General features: G+C 38.7%; 3 protein-coding genes across 4 annotated transcripts; 1 reads left to right on the top strand and 2 right to left on the bottom strand.

Annotated features, from left to right (window-relative positions):
- Nucleotides 1–1090: 1090 nt before the first annotated feature.
- On the bottom strand, nt 1091–4555 carry lamtor2 (late endosomal/lysosomal adaptor, MAPK and MTOR activator 2). Of its 2 annotated transcripts, XM_070911731.1 has the most exons (4): nt 4367–4555; nt 3250–3412; nt 3050–3139; nt 1091–1590 (listed from the first exon to the last, which is right to left on the bottom strand). In XM_070911731.1, the coding sequence occupies exons 1-4, from the start codon at nt 4432–4434 to the stop codon at nt 1534–1536; spliced, it is 378 nt and encodes a 125-aa protein (XP_070767832.1). In that variant the 5' UTR covers nt 4435–4555; the 3' UTR covers nt 1091–1533. The 2 variants fall into 2 exon arrangements, with proteins under 2 accessions (XP_070767832.1, XP_070767833.1); XM_070911732.1 differs by lacking the exon at nt 3050–3139.
- A 588-nt stretch (nt 4556–5143) lies between these two features.
- LOC139290039 (ubiquilin-4-like) lies at nt 5144–10718 on the bottom strand. Its single transcript, XM_070911729.1, has 7 exons — nt 10571–10718; nt 9579–9724; nt 9347–9483; nt 8307–8569; nt 7578–7693; nt 7079–7229; nt 5144–6729 (listed from the first exon to the last, which is right to left on the bottom strand). Exons 1-7 carry the CDS (start codon nt 10715–10717, stop codon nt 6595–6597), a joined length of 1095 nt encoding a protein of 364 aa, XP_070767830.1. The 5' UTR covers nt 10718; the 3' UTR covers nt 5144–6594.
- Nucleotides 10719–11410: 692 nt separating this feature from the next.
- On the top strand, nt 11411–12914 carry LOC139290040 (1-phosphatidylinositol phosphodiesterase-like). Its single transcript, XM_070911730.1, has 3 exons — nt 11411–11448; nt 11619–11692; nt 11811–12914. Exons 2-3 carry the CDS (start codon nt 11640–11642, stop codon nt 12655–12657), a joined length of 900 nt encoding a protein of 299 aa, XP_070767831.1. The 5' UTR covers nt 11411–11448; nt 11619–11639; the 3' UTR covers nt 12658–12914.
- Nucleotides 12915–14815: the final 1901 nt, after the last annotated feature.

Raw genomic sequence — 14815 nt, 5'->3', positions numbered from 1 at the left:
CATAATACATATATTGACATTTCTGCCAATAAAGCAATAATGCAATGAAAATTGTCGTCTTAATTGTAATCTGTTGTTCCTATTGGATCCTCTGTGGTCACTAAGACAATTGTATGTGGTAGTTTTGTAATATCGGTTTCATAATGCATTATCAAAAACTGCTAAAATGTGAGTGAGACTTTTGATTTGATTTTATGTTCCTCCTTGCAGAAGAGGTCAAGTTCACTCAAACTGCAGGGAGTCATAGATTTTGTCTTCTGGGCTATAAATACACTATAACAACATATTAATAGGCCTTTTTTAGCTCTGTCATGGTTAACTCTGCTGTGTGCATTTTAAAAGAGAAAGGTCTTCACTTTGGGGCTCATAGTCTTACATTTTTATATGTCAGTCGTCAAAATGTCTTACATTACATATATGCTTGTCTCTAAACACTGTCATGCAACAAAGACAACAGAAGGTTCAGGTTTTAAGGCAAGTGAGCAAACAAAGAGTGAGTCGAAAGTCTGATATCTGATATGATATGAACTCGTATATACTGTGATTATCTACAGGAAAACGTCAAAGAGCTAAGGATGCCAAACTGTAGTGTTGTCACATCTTCAACTAACAGATATAGGTAATAAATTGAGAAATGAATACTTGTTAATTATTATTTCAACAGCATCATGGAAATGTGAGTATGTTGAAAATAAGGAACTGTTCTTTCAATAAGAGCAACAACATGAGGATTTTCTGGCTCTTTTTATTTGCCTGAAAAATCAATAAATAACAATGCTAAGCTTTGCAAAGGGGTAATAATGCAGCTAATACAAAATACATCTAACCTGCTTCTTATTGATTATTCTTTCAAGTGTTCTTTGGGGGGGGGGGCTTTCTAATTTGACATTAAAAATCACTGATACAGTTGAATTTGTACCAGAGAACTTACACTATGGCTACTTTCAAGGCCTTATCATGCTAAGAATCCAGGTAAACCTGATATTTTAGCTTTGAACTAATCGTGTGTCATCTCCATCTTTGAGCCCTCTCGTGTCAAACAAACAAAAAACAAGATTGTGAGAATATTTATCCAAAAATGTCTTGTTTATTTGACAGCTTCAAGACACAACATAGCAAATCATGTTAACTGCATTTTATCAGACAGAAATTCCATGAACTTTATATTACATGCACTTTAGTCCTCTGATAGGATTCAAAAATGTTCCACTTTCTGCTCAACTGTGGCTGAATTAAAACCGCAAATGAATGAATAATGGAGTCATTTCAGCAGTTGTACACTCAGACTTCCAGCCGACACATCATGTGGAGTTTCAGAAGAGGCTATTAGATGAACAGATGAGCCACAAAGACGGCAAATGGTTAAAAACCCATACAAGTAATTTGTTTTAATACCATGATTATAAATACACTGACTCCCCCACCCCACACACTCATAGATATATGCATGTACACAGAATATTACAGTAGTCCATGAATGTCCTGGATCATATGATGCTTTTTTTCTCCAGACAGACAGAAGCGACATCTCCACTATGATGCTGCCACTTGGGTTAATGGTTCCTCCAGGTACTGCACCAGGGCTTCTGCCTATAAACACAACATACACAGAACAGCATTAATAAAGGCTGGACTACTTTAAGCTAAGGATACAAGCTGTATTATCAGGCTCCCTTCAAAACTGAACTGAAAATCTATTATAAAACAGTTCTTCTGTCAATTCAATATGACATGATTGGTTTTAAATGACTTCTGAACACGACAGCATACAATACAGAATAGAGCTGCAATAGAAACTGTTTGGATTATTAATTCACTGTTTAAGTCATTTTTTAAGCACAAATGACAAATACAGGACATGTTTTAGCTTCTCAAATGTGAGTATTTTCTGCTTCTAAGAGTAAACTGAATATCTTTGGGTTTTGGACTGTTGGGTGGACAAAACAAGAGCTTTTAACGACATCATCTTGGGCTCTAAAAAGATGATATGATGGGCATTCACTGTTTTCTGATGTTTTGTAAACCAAATAATGTATTAATTAATTCAGAAACTAATCTGCAGATGTATTTATAATGAAAATAATCATTCGTTGCAGCCCTAGTACAGTACACGTTTCTACTATATATTGTTGAATACAGTTGTGTCCTCTTCAAGCTATTTTCAAAGAACACTTAAGGATGAACCATTTGGGATTGAAGCAGTAAACCGCAGCGTCAGCTGGGGTGAAGACTTAACTGAAATCTACCACATCAAGAAGCTACAGGTGTGAACGCTGTAAGTTTTTTCAGTTCATCATTCAAACTTCAAATAAAATATTCTGTCTGCCTGCAGTGTCTGATAAAAAGTATTGGATTCTGGGCGATCCTGCACAACTAAATTCAGTGTTTACCTACTTACAGACTACTTAAGAGTCAGCCTGTGTGTGTAAACTAATCAAGACATTCTGCCAAAGTTCAGAGTAAAACAGCTGTTAAGTTAAATTCCATAAGGGATCAGAAACTGTGCTGCAGAAACATTACAACCATGCTTCTATATTAAATGAAAAGGAAAAGGAAAAGACGTTGCTTATATTGGTGATGGTTGATGTTGGAGGTTTAAGGCTCACAAACTTCAACGTGCCGTCACCCGCATGGCTTGTGGTTGCGTCTTGTTATTTCACAATCCTTTCATATAATACTTAAAACTGTTCTGCTGTCAGAAAACGTTAAAAAACGTCCAGATCTAGATGCAGACCAATTTTTCAATTAAGGTACATTCAAACCTGTTCCAGTGGTGAAAAGTGGCCCCTTCTCTTTTGTCATCTACATAACCCCAACAAATGTCATATTAATACATTTTTCATGGCCATGACATGATGGAGGTCAGGGACCTTAAAACGAAGCCATATCACATGTCAGTGCTGTAACCACAAATATATAAATGAGCTTGGCAAGTACAGGAAACCACCATGAATGTATGAAATACCATGCTAGTGAAAGCAGGACATTGGTCGTATGGAGAACAAATGGCCGACGTCAGCATTGAGTGCTGAAGTGTTAAAACGCTCACCTTGGCTTTAAGCATTCCAAAGCCCACCGTCTCTTTGGCGTACATACACAGCAGTAGGTTGGCTACACGGGTAATGGCCACTCTTCCCTCCTGAAAGAGAAAACGAGAGAGTGACAAAGTGCCCCAGGGTCAGCTGTCACAATCACTCATCATATATCTGAGAACAACTGCAATGGTTTCAGAAGAACTGCACTTCTTACCATACAATCCATGAGTATGAATTTGAGTTTGTCTTCGTTGAAGGCTTGGTGGCCGTTCTTGTCGTAGGCTGCCCAGATGTTGCTAGCGATGGCGGCTGTCACACGTGCATCAGTGTCCCCATACCCAGAGTAAGCCAGAAGTGAACCTTCATTATTCAGTAAGCTGGTAAAAATGTAAAGTGGAGTGTTTCAGTATCCAGCAGATGAACATGTGAAATGATTTTACTCAAGTCCAGCACGGACCACGGTACGGTGGATTTTACTCAAACCTCAAATCTCTCAAGCTACCAAACATTGTTGGCAATATCTACAGTTAGGCAAGAAATGTAGTGGAGGGGTGGACCACCTGAACCCAAGCGTACCAATATAATCATAGTATATATTGTACATATAAAGTAATATTAAAGGGTCTATGTACAATATGTAAATTGATCATGTGGTGGTCACAGTTTATCGAAGGCGCTTGCAAGTTTAATTAAACTAGATTTGACCATTTTGAATGCCAATTTGAACTGACAAGAGAACCATATTTACACTAATAAATAACTACAAGTGAAAGCATCTGCAGAAATAGTTTGAATTTACAAAATGACCTTAAAGTAAATTAGTGAACTTGGACATAGATTAGTTGAACATTAGTTGAAAATAATATGTCATAAGTTATATTTAACTGAATATCTTTGGACTGTTGATCGGATAAATAAAAATCATAATGAGCATTTTCCCACTGTTTTCTGACATTTTATACACAAAACAATTTGCAACAGTTGGCAGACGAATGACAATAAAAATAAGCTAAAGCTAATTAGCTAGTTACAGCCCTATATTTCAGATAAGAATTACTACTTGCGAACAACATGTGAGTTTTACACATAAGCTAGTGTTACTTATAAAGAGCTATCCCTGTAAAATATGTATTGGTTATATTGCTAATATGAGCCTACTTGTACCGCAGCATTCGTCAGGATGTTTAGTAGACTCATGCATGTCAAAAAGCCCACCGTTGTCACCGTTACAACAACATACTGTGTAAGTTAATTAATGGTCAAAAACCATATTAACTCCTGTACCAAGTAGCATCTCGCTAGCATGCTGCTAGCTAGCTAACTGTACTCACAGTGTGCTTTGGACTCCGTTTGTGTTCGCTTGGCTGAGAACCTGCGTTAACGCCTTTGGTCGTAACATACTTACTTACTTACTCACTAACCTGTGATATTGCAAAAAAATAAAATTTTAAATGACTAAACAACTGCCTGTAAACTGTCAAAAACTACTCATCAACATACACACAGTCCAGTCAGCTGACTGTTTTCTTCCCTTTCCGGCTACTGTCTCAAGGCATTGTGGGAATTGTAGGCATACTAAAAAAAATTTAAAAAAAGATTCATGAAAGGATAACGTTTTTACTGATTTACTTACATATTTACAAAGCATATTTACTCAAGATAAGTATTGCTACAGTTTTGAGTGGCACTTATGTAAGACTTAACCCTTCTCGTCCACTAATATATCAGAGGTAACCACTTTACTTGTACTCCACTGCGTTCATCTGACATCTATAGCTACTAGTTTGCAGTTTAAGATTTTATGTGACACTGATAAGATTTTTAAAGTTTCATATCAATATTTATAGAATTCAACCTTATAAGGACAAAATATGCTTTAAAATAGTAATAGTAACAACAAATACGTAATTCTACTTTTAATACTAAGACTTGCGTACTTTTTTTTTAATTAAGGCACAACACAGACTTTTACTGTTCCTGGAGTAATATATGTAGTATTGCTACATTTACATTTTAACAGAACTGTACAGGTGACAGTCAAAGACAGCAAAATTTAGATTTCTTTGAAGTAATATACTTATAAGAGCTTTCATTCAGAATAGACAATAGACACATTGCAAATAATTTATTGGATTGAAAATACAAATTTTCTACTTATCAGTCCATAGGTAGACATACAACATTAGATTTCATGGATCATTTTGCAACATATTGCAGAACCCAACATTATATTTAGGCACTATGGACAGCAGTGTTTTTGTGAAAGGGTTTGATTTATCGGTTCCCTATTGGGTTTTCACAATTTCTATTCAGTAATCCATAACTGCAATTAATCACAGTATCATCAGAGAACGTCCCCTTCATAGAGAAACCATTTTATAGTTTGAACAAAAAATCCAAATGGGTCCAAGTTTATTTACTTTTACACTGTTAGTATCAGGAAATCAACTAGAACCAAACCCGTCTGCTGAGTAAATTCCAATAACATGGTCTATAGTAGGGGTGGGTGAAATGAATAAAATCCTCTGTCAAGGTAAATCTATTTTTAAGGCGACATTGTGATTCTGCGACTTTTATTGTAGAACTATTTATATATTAAAACAATCAGATGGAAATTACAGTTTTGGCTAATTCTGCAAATGAAAAACCTGACAAATGTACTTGAAGAAAATCCTGTAAATCCAATATCACAGTCTGGCAACACTGCCGGCAATACAACCAGAGATATTAAAGGGATAGCTACCTCAACATAGAACAATCTCTATCCTCTCACTGTGTATAATGTCACATTGTCCAACCCTCATTCACATACATTATAGATAGCCTTGGTCCTACAACCTGAAAACTTCCACTTTGTACTACTCCTAAAACATTTAGGCAGCAGTGCCAACCGTACAAACAAGATTCAGTACTAAGAAATGTTTTGGTGGGGGGGGGGGGGGGCTGTCAGGGTATAAAACTTAAGTGAAGTGATAAATAGTAAACCAGGCAAGAGGATGAAAACAAAACATGTAAAAACAAGCTGGTTCTCCAGACAGACAGCACAGAAGACCATCATCCATCCTACTGCAACAACACTGTGATCCAAAACTCTTTATCTAACCTGCTAAATACAATCTGTTAAAATTAAATAATGTAAAAATAAGTAACTGTTACAAGTTAATTCCTTGGTAACCTCATGTAGACATCCAGTGAATGAGCACTTGTCATGTCAGAAATCATCTCCAGCTGCACTGGCAGGAGTAACTGAGTGGTCGTGGTAGTGATAGTCGTGGCATCATTTCACATAAGCAGTGCTGCCACAGTATTTAGCACAAGACCAATCCTTCCTCAGCCTCTCCCACTCTGATTTCCCAACCTCCCTGTTCATCCTTGCTATGATTTGCAGATCAGCTGAAGAGATAACAAGTGATTGGAATACATCTATCTGAATGTCAGGTCAGGCTTGTATATGATGGAGGACTGTGTTCACTTATTCATTTTTTTTTTTTTTAATTCCTCACGCCAGTCCCCAACTCTGCCAGTCTTCCACCCTCAACCCCAGAATGAACCGAGTGAGTTAGGCCAGCAGTCTCTCAATGGCAGCATTAACATCCCCTCCTGTAGCGATGAGTGCCTGCAGGTTGGCTTCGCGGTTGATAAAGCCCATGGCGTTGAGCTGGTCGAGCTGCTGCTGGAAACGAACCTCCGGGGTCTGAGAGGGAAGAGACGACGCATGAGGTCAGATACTTTTCACCGGGGTGGACCTCTTTTTAAGAGATTCTGATTACAAGCTTTATTTAGTGAGTGAAGAGATTCAACCAAATGTTTCTTTATACGTATACCAGCTGATTTTGACACATTAAGCACTCTAGATTTTAACTCCAACTTACTCCAATATAGACAAATTATCCTCTAACACGATGTCATATACAATTTCCCCCCGGGGATCAATAAAGTATTTCTGATTCTGATTTCTGATTCTGATTCATATTTTAAGCTTTAGAACCTTTCACTGCTCTGATTTTGCCAAAAAGGAAAACAGGCAATTAGATGAAACATACTGATGACCCTCCGCCTCCAAACATCTGTAACATCTGCTGCATGAGCTGTTGCTGAGTGGGACTGGTGGCTGAGGGGAGGCTGGATCCTGATGCCATGGCAGCAGGGTTAGGGTTCTGTGGAGGGATACTGCCCCCTGTGGTTGGAGGCAATCTAGAGAGGGGAAAGAAATGTCATACATCCAGACAACTGCAGCAATTCCTGTGAATTTTAGCAGAATATACTGTGACATTAAATGACCACTACCAATACTTACCAACTAATAAACAGAATTCTTACAGTACACATATATCTGTTGGGTTTACTCTTTCTTTACATACATTAACATGAGGCGGTAATAATAAACTGAACACAATCTATGTGAATCTAGGGAGGCCCTCGTTAGTCACTTATCCTTTTTTTCATGATGATGGAGAGAATTCTGATTAATACCGAATTGACTGCCAGCTTAAGACAATTATATTGAGTTAAAGTATTCGATTTAGAGAAAATAGCAGGTACCTGGACATGAATCCCGGGACTTCTGTCTGTAAGGTCTGCAGGCCCTGTTGGATCTGTATGAGGGCCTGCATGGCTCTGGGGTTGGTCAGCATGGACAGTGTTTGGGGATTCTGCATCTGCTCAATGACAAACATGACACAAGTCAAACCCAACAGAGTCCCTGAAGTAATGAAAGATGCTCTTTTTATCTTGTGCACACAATTCTCCTTAGAGCATTGTAGAACAAGGGGATGCTCTCAGGGTTACTAAGCACCCAGTCCTGGTTACGCATCAGCTCTTACATCATTGCTGGATTCCTTGCCAACTCTATGGTCTCTCAAGGGAAGAGAGGATTCAAATAACAAAAACAAACAATGAGAGCTGAGGTGGAAGAAGAAGCAAGCTTCTGACTGGAATTATGTCTATCAAGCTTTGATAACACTGTTGGGAGCTCCCACTGGAAGGAGTGAACTTCTGCAATGTCATTGTCATTGGTTTGTTGACATTTTACCTGATCAAGTTATACTTGGGATCCTATTTCTTGCAGAAAATATTAAACAATAAGTCACCAAATTACACAAAAATAACTTAATGCAAACTTAAATTTCACCATAATGTGTAAGCAATGGTCTCACAGACTGTAGGTAGGGTTCTGCTGAACTACTGGAAGTTTTACCACAAGATGTGCACTTGATGGGTGGACTTTTATCAGCACTAGCTCTTTGAGGTTAACGAGAGCTCTGCACTGACCTGTCTCATGAGCTCAGGGTTGTTGAACATGCGGGAGACGTCCGGGTTTTGTTCCATGAGCTGCTGCATCTGAGGATTGCCTGCAAACATCTGTCTCATCAGGTCTGGGTTGGACATCATGTTCTGGACCAGCGGGTTCCCCATGATCTGCGACATCATCTGTGGGTTGGACATCAGCTGACTCTGCACCTGCTGCTGCATCTCCATGAAGTTGGATGATCGTGTGCCCAGACCTAACAGGCTGGACAGGTCACCAAGTCCACCTGAGGAGGAGGAGTAAAGCTGCAGGAATGTGTTGACGAGGAACTTCCACATTTGGGATGTGGCATTTCAATCCTATTTTGCTATAGAATTTAATTATGTTGGTCCTCCCAAATGTATGTGCTGTCATCCAAATATATTTTTAAATTTCTACATATATGATGGTTTCTTGTCTGTGTGGACATGCAGTTGAAAGTCTGCTGCATTCATGTTCAGTCATATAAATAATAAAAATAACTTCTCTAATCACATATCAGCTTGTGAATGCAACTGTGTTTTGTGACCAGCTCTCAAGCGTTGAATGTTGGAGCCCCCACCCCAACTCTCAGGGTTGATCAATACTGAACCCATGAAGCCTTAACGCCAGGTCTAATTAACATTCATAAAGTTTAAAGTGTCTGATGTATGTTTTATATGCTTGTTCTAGGACCGATAATGATTTCCATGCATACCATCGACAATCCCTTACAGGAAAGTAGGGGAGACTGGGGTGAAACAATCTGGCAAGATCTTAAGAAGACAGGAGGCATACAGGTTCAGATGTTGTCTTTTCACTATATGGATTTGTGGTATGTCCTACTTTGCATCATCTTGCCATCACATTCATATGTCAATCACTGTGTTTTAGTATCTTGAATCGGTGACTTAAATTCATCTTCTGCTCACCCTTATTACAATTGCATAATCTATGCAGTAGGAATCAGCAAAATGAAACTCACTGCAGGGTAAAAAGTAATGTACGTAGTTATGTAATGTAAAAAACATATATACATTCTTACTCATTGCATTGGCGGGTTGTGCTGGTGTCCGACTTGTGCCACCTCCTGTTCTGTCTGCTGTGGCATTAGAGCTACTACTGTTATTTTGAGGTGCTGCAGAACTGGAAGTTGTCTGAGATGTGCTGCCACCTGTTGATCTTTAGAGACAATGCAACCATAAATAATAAATAAAACTCTTGCCAGGCGGGAGCTTTGCTTCTTAACCTACACACATCTCATGAATTGTACTTACTTTGTCTTGATAACGAGATGAACAGTCAACCCGTCTTTGATACCATGCTGGTGTAAAGTATCACCATCCTTCAGAATCTTTCCAGCAAATATCAACACCAGCTGGTCCTGCTTGGCCTCGAACTTTTTGGATACCTCCTGTTTGAACTGGACAAAGAGACAAGAGCAAGGGTACATTATCAACCAGGCAACTGCCCAGAGGACACAGGTCAGGATCTAGTTCTGAAACTTATTATTTTAGTTAATACTGTCCCCACATGGTGCTTATTCCTAAATAAAGCTGTATTTCCTCAAATCACCCAAAGTAAGTAGCACTCCTACACTGGAAGTAAGAGACGGGTTGTTTTGTACACTGTACACTTGGAGGAAAGCAACTGAGGCAGACAGTAAACTTTAACTTCAGAGCCCGCAAACAGGTTGTAAGATGGTCGACAAATACTTTGACAGAACATTATCAAAGCGTGGGTGATCAATATCTGCTCTTTGATTTGCTTGGTAATGCTGGACGACGGCACCCCACCCTGTCACTGAGAGGTGTCCAACTATCAGCGACTGGTCAACGGTTAAGTCGTTATCGCTTTAGGACAAAGTGAACAAACACTAATTTAACAGCACTTTCAACGTTAGAACGATGTAGCTGTTAGTTAACGTCAGTGTCTGATTAAAATCGACTTTCTTTTTCTTAACTGTAACGCCAACGTTAGCTCTGACAAGCTAACTTCGCTGCCATTTCCGTAATCACACAACTTGTCTTTCGAAACATTGGACCTGAACGTTGGCATCGTCCCGGGAAAACATTTTATTATTATATATGACAGTAGACATCTGCAAGACTACACAAATACAATTGATGATGCAACACGCTGCTGCACAACATGTAAAAAAAAAAAAAAGAAGATCGTTTTGATCTGTCCCCTAAGGTTTGCGAGGGGACGCTTTGTGATCGTAGCATGATTCCGCTGTCAGATGTTGGGAAAGCGTCATTAAACGCACCTGAGCGACAGAAGAGTCCTCTGAAATCGCAATTTCCTCTTTCCCATTGGGGGTTTTGACGGTGACCACCATCATAGACCCTCCGGGGGCAACATTTTTATCTACGTCGGCGTCCCCCGTAAGGTCCGTGCTGCTTTTTTCCGCCATCTTTGCTACGCTCTCTCTCTCTCTCTCTCTCTCTCTCTCTCTCGCTCGCCCTTCTTCTTCTTCGTCTTCTTCTTTACTTCCGGCAGAGTTGACGCTTCATCAGCGTGTTGCTGCCATCCATCGTTCGTTAATTAAACAACAGCTTTACATTTTGGAGTAAAGTCCTGAATCATGGAGAAAATAACATTTTTGGACTGAATTCCTAAATCAACATATCTATTGTACATATATATATGTGTGTGTGTGTGTGTGTGTGTGTGTGTGTTTAGTCTATTGCATAGCAAATCCTCAGTTCTGCCCCTCAGGTGATAAGCTTCTGTTTAGTTATATCTGGCAAATGTTCAATAATGTCACCAATTATGTGGTAAAGATGTTAGCACACACATTTTTGGCTCTTATTTCACTGTTTAGTCATCCTTGTTTTGTTGCACAGGTGTGGCTGCTTGCATTCGAGATAATGCATGTTAGAAATCAAATCTAATCTGACCCTTTTTCTTTTCCAGGAAAGGGACCCGCCTTCTCAAACACTCTGGAAACAAACACCACAATCTGTACAAACATGTTTGATTGTCCCACATCAAGAACAATCAGGTCTGAATCATACAATGATATTTGTGGTCCACACCTAGACTTTTGCAGATAACAAAGCAATATAAATTATGGGTTTTTTGTTGAGCTTTCCACATTCTGCCCATTGGAGTGGTTTGCTGTGAAATCCTCCTGGCTGTAAGGTATGGTACATTAATTGGTTCATTTTAGTTGACACTGTTAGTTAAAACCTTCCGAGAGTATGCTTACTATGGATAATTAATTAGTCATTTATCCATGCATGTCTTTTATTCAAAATTAGTGACTTTGATGTGATAAATGCATAATTTTTATTTTACAAATTATTTGCTAGATTGTTCAAATTTCTGCAAGAATGGAGGCTGGTCACAAGTGTCTGCTTTTCCACTACATTTTGCTGTCTGTCACGTAAGTATAATGGAAAGGTTTTTTTGCAATTTAAGTACAAGGACAGATTGTTTTTAGGCTGCAACCTTGTGGCATTGGAGTTATTGTAACGTCACAAAATCTTGTTCTAAATCATCAGTTTTTTGTGCCACGGACAAGGCCAGTTCTTCAATGACAATGAAAACCTCATACTCCCGGGATCCTACAATATTCCATGGATGTCGGGCATTGAGGATTTCCGCACCCTCTCTCTCATCACCATCCCTGGTACCCATGACAGCATGGCCCTGTACGGAGGTCCAGAGGGTGAACGTCAGGCCTTGTCCCTGAGGAATCAGCTCAGGGCCGGCATTCGTTTCCTGGATCTCAAAGTGTTTGGACTGGGTAACACCCTCTATGTCATGCACGGGGTGGTGTACCAGCACAGCACACTCAAGGAGGTCCTAGACACTGTCCGAGCTTTTCTGTCAGAGTTTAAGACTGAGGCTGTGCTCATTAGAGTGCAACCAGAGTCTTTTGAGAAGAATACTGTCAATCAAATGGTGCAGAATCTGATTGGCAACGACCAGAATTTCTGGGTGACCTCTGGAGTGCCAAATATGGGTCAGGTCAGGGGGAAAATTGTCTTTTTGCAGAAGAGCACCTTCACACTAGGAATTCCCCTCATAGATACAGACGGGAAAAGCAACACCAAGGTTAGCAACATTAAAGATAAAGACAACAGAATAATCAAGCAGCTGAACCAAGCCACTGAAGCTTGTGGAGGTGATAATGTTGTTATGACTTACACTAGCGGCACTGGCTTTGGTACTTTCTGGGGAATGTTTCTGACTCCAAAAAGAGTGGCTGAAAAGGTAAATCCATGGCTCAATCAATACCTGAGACAGTTTTACCCTAATAAGCCCAGACCATGCTTTGGTGTCATTGCCATGGACTTCCCCGGCATTGACCTCATTCAAACTGTTACCAGTTTAAACTGGTGGTAGAAGTTTCGGTAATTATGTTTGTTTGAAAGGTTGAGGGTTTGAATCTGATGGATCACAATGAAATCTTTCCTGTATCTTTGCTGTCACTTGTCACTGTACACACTGTGATATATCTGAAATATCTGGAACTCCAAAATGTTCTGAAACCTGATACTCTCCGTGTCGTTGTCAGTTGTATCCTGAACTGTGTAATTTTGGAAGCAATGGCAGTAACATTTAATTGTGATAAAAATAAATAAAATTTTATTGCATCCTCATTGATCTGAAGCTTGTGTTGCTTAATGATCTTGCAACTCAGTGACTTTGAAGTTTAATGCCGCCTAAAATGAATAGTGTTGGAACAAGTTCTCAGAACTTTTATTTTTAGTAAAAGTAGCAATACAACTATGTAAAAATCCTCCATTACTAGTAAACGTACAGAAATATTATCAGCAAAATGTACTTAAAGTATCAAAGTACTTGTTATGCAGCTGAGTGGCTGCTGTCAGTGTTATCAAGTTATATTATTAGTACTGTTGCATACATGTGTAAAAAGCATTTTAATGTTGTAGCTGGCTGAGGTTATTTTAACTACTTCATATACTGTTGGGTAGTTTAATCTTCAAAAGTGGATCATATCTAACAAACTAATCATATATTTTGTATTTAAAAAAGTAATTTCATAAGTAGTAACTACACTTGTTTAAGTATTTTACTCTTTTAATATTGTAAAAGAGAAAACAGTCAATCAATGTCATACACACAGATGCATCATCATCAAAAGTTCAGCATGAGAATCAGAAATACTTTATTGATCCCCGGGGGGAAATTATACAAAAAACATCAACAGAGAATGAAATGGAAAGCAGCATGTATCATTTAGTGCATAGATTTTACACAATATTACAAAAAATACTCTAAAATATAAGTGCAAATATCTTTAAGCAACCCTTGTAGGAAAAGACCAGAAGTTTGGCAGAGACTGTACCAGCTGGATTCGCGTATATCATTGACAAATAAGTACATACAGTCAATAATATAAATGCACGGGATTATAGTTCCTGGTAACTGACAGCAGATACTTTCATTTAGGCTGCAGGGTTACTGGTGACTCCCTCCAGTAGTGGTTTGTAGTGTTCTGGGTCTTCAATGCGCTAAAAGAGAAAAATGATATCATAAAATCATATAAAAAGGTGCAGACATATTTCAGTCCAAGTTTCACAAAAAGAAAATAAGAAAAACTAATTGGCAGCAAACTGCATAAAATGTAATTTTGTTGTAAAAGATGTGTGTTTAAGTCTACACTGACAGATTTATTAGAGTTGCCTATCCACAAATACTTAAAAGGAATTGTGTTCAGTCAACCCTTCCTGGGTAAACAACAGCAGTTTGCAACAGGTTTAACAGTAAGATATGATTATGCACACTCCTGCACACCTTTTTTTCTCCCTTCTCACCGCTCCTCAGAGCCTTGATCCCCAAGACGGCCGAGCTGATGGCGACGCAGAGCTCCAGGACCGACAGGATGATCAACACAGCATTGATGCTTCTCAGAAGCATCTGGTGGGACACAAAAAGCAGCGTTACAATCAACAACTTTAAAATCTTTAAACACATTTGTTTGTTTTATTGAGATTTAATACAATGTGTAGAATTTGTCCTTATTTGACCCATTTCCTTCAAATTTGGCTTTTTTATTATCTCTAATTGACTGTTATATAGGGCTGCAACTAATAATTACTGAAGTGCATGCTGAATACCGTACTGACAATAGCACCATCCACATTACTCAGTGACATTAATATCTCCCACTGTCTCAAACCAAGCAGGAAATGAAAGTGAATTAAATCAGGTAGCACCGTCATGCCTCTGTCTTCTCAATTAGCGATGATTGACCTCAGGATCTCATAATTACGCTAATCACTGCTTCTGCAAACTTTCTATTCAACCATCTTTTTTTTCTTCTTCAGTCAAATCAATAAATAATTTTGTCTACAGAACGTCAGATATTGTAAAAGACAAAACAAAAACAAAAGCCAATCACAATTTCCCTGAGTCCAAGGTGACGTCTTGTTTTGTCCAACCAAGAGTCAAAAACTAAAAATATAAATATAATAAATATTCCATTTACAATTAAATAAAACAGAGAAAAGCTGCAAAACCGCACATTTCAGAAGCA

This window comes from Enoplosus armatus, chromosome 9 (assembly GCF_043641665.1).
Source record: "Enoplosus armatus isolate fEnoArm2 chromosome 9, fEnoArm2.hap1, whole genome shotgun sequence".
NCBI lineage: Eukaryota > Metazoa > Chordata > Actinopteri > Centrarchiformes > Enoplosidae > Enoplosus > Enoplosus armatus.
The sequence above is the reverse complement of the archived record's forward strand: the minus strand, read 5'-3'. Positions and strand labels throughout refer to the sequence as shown.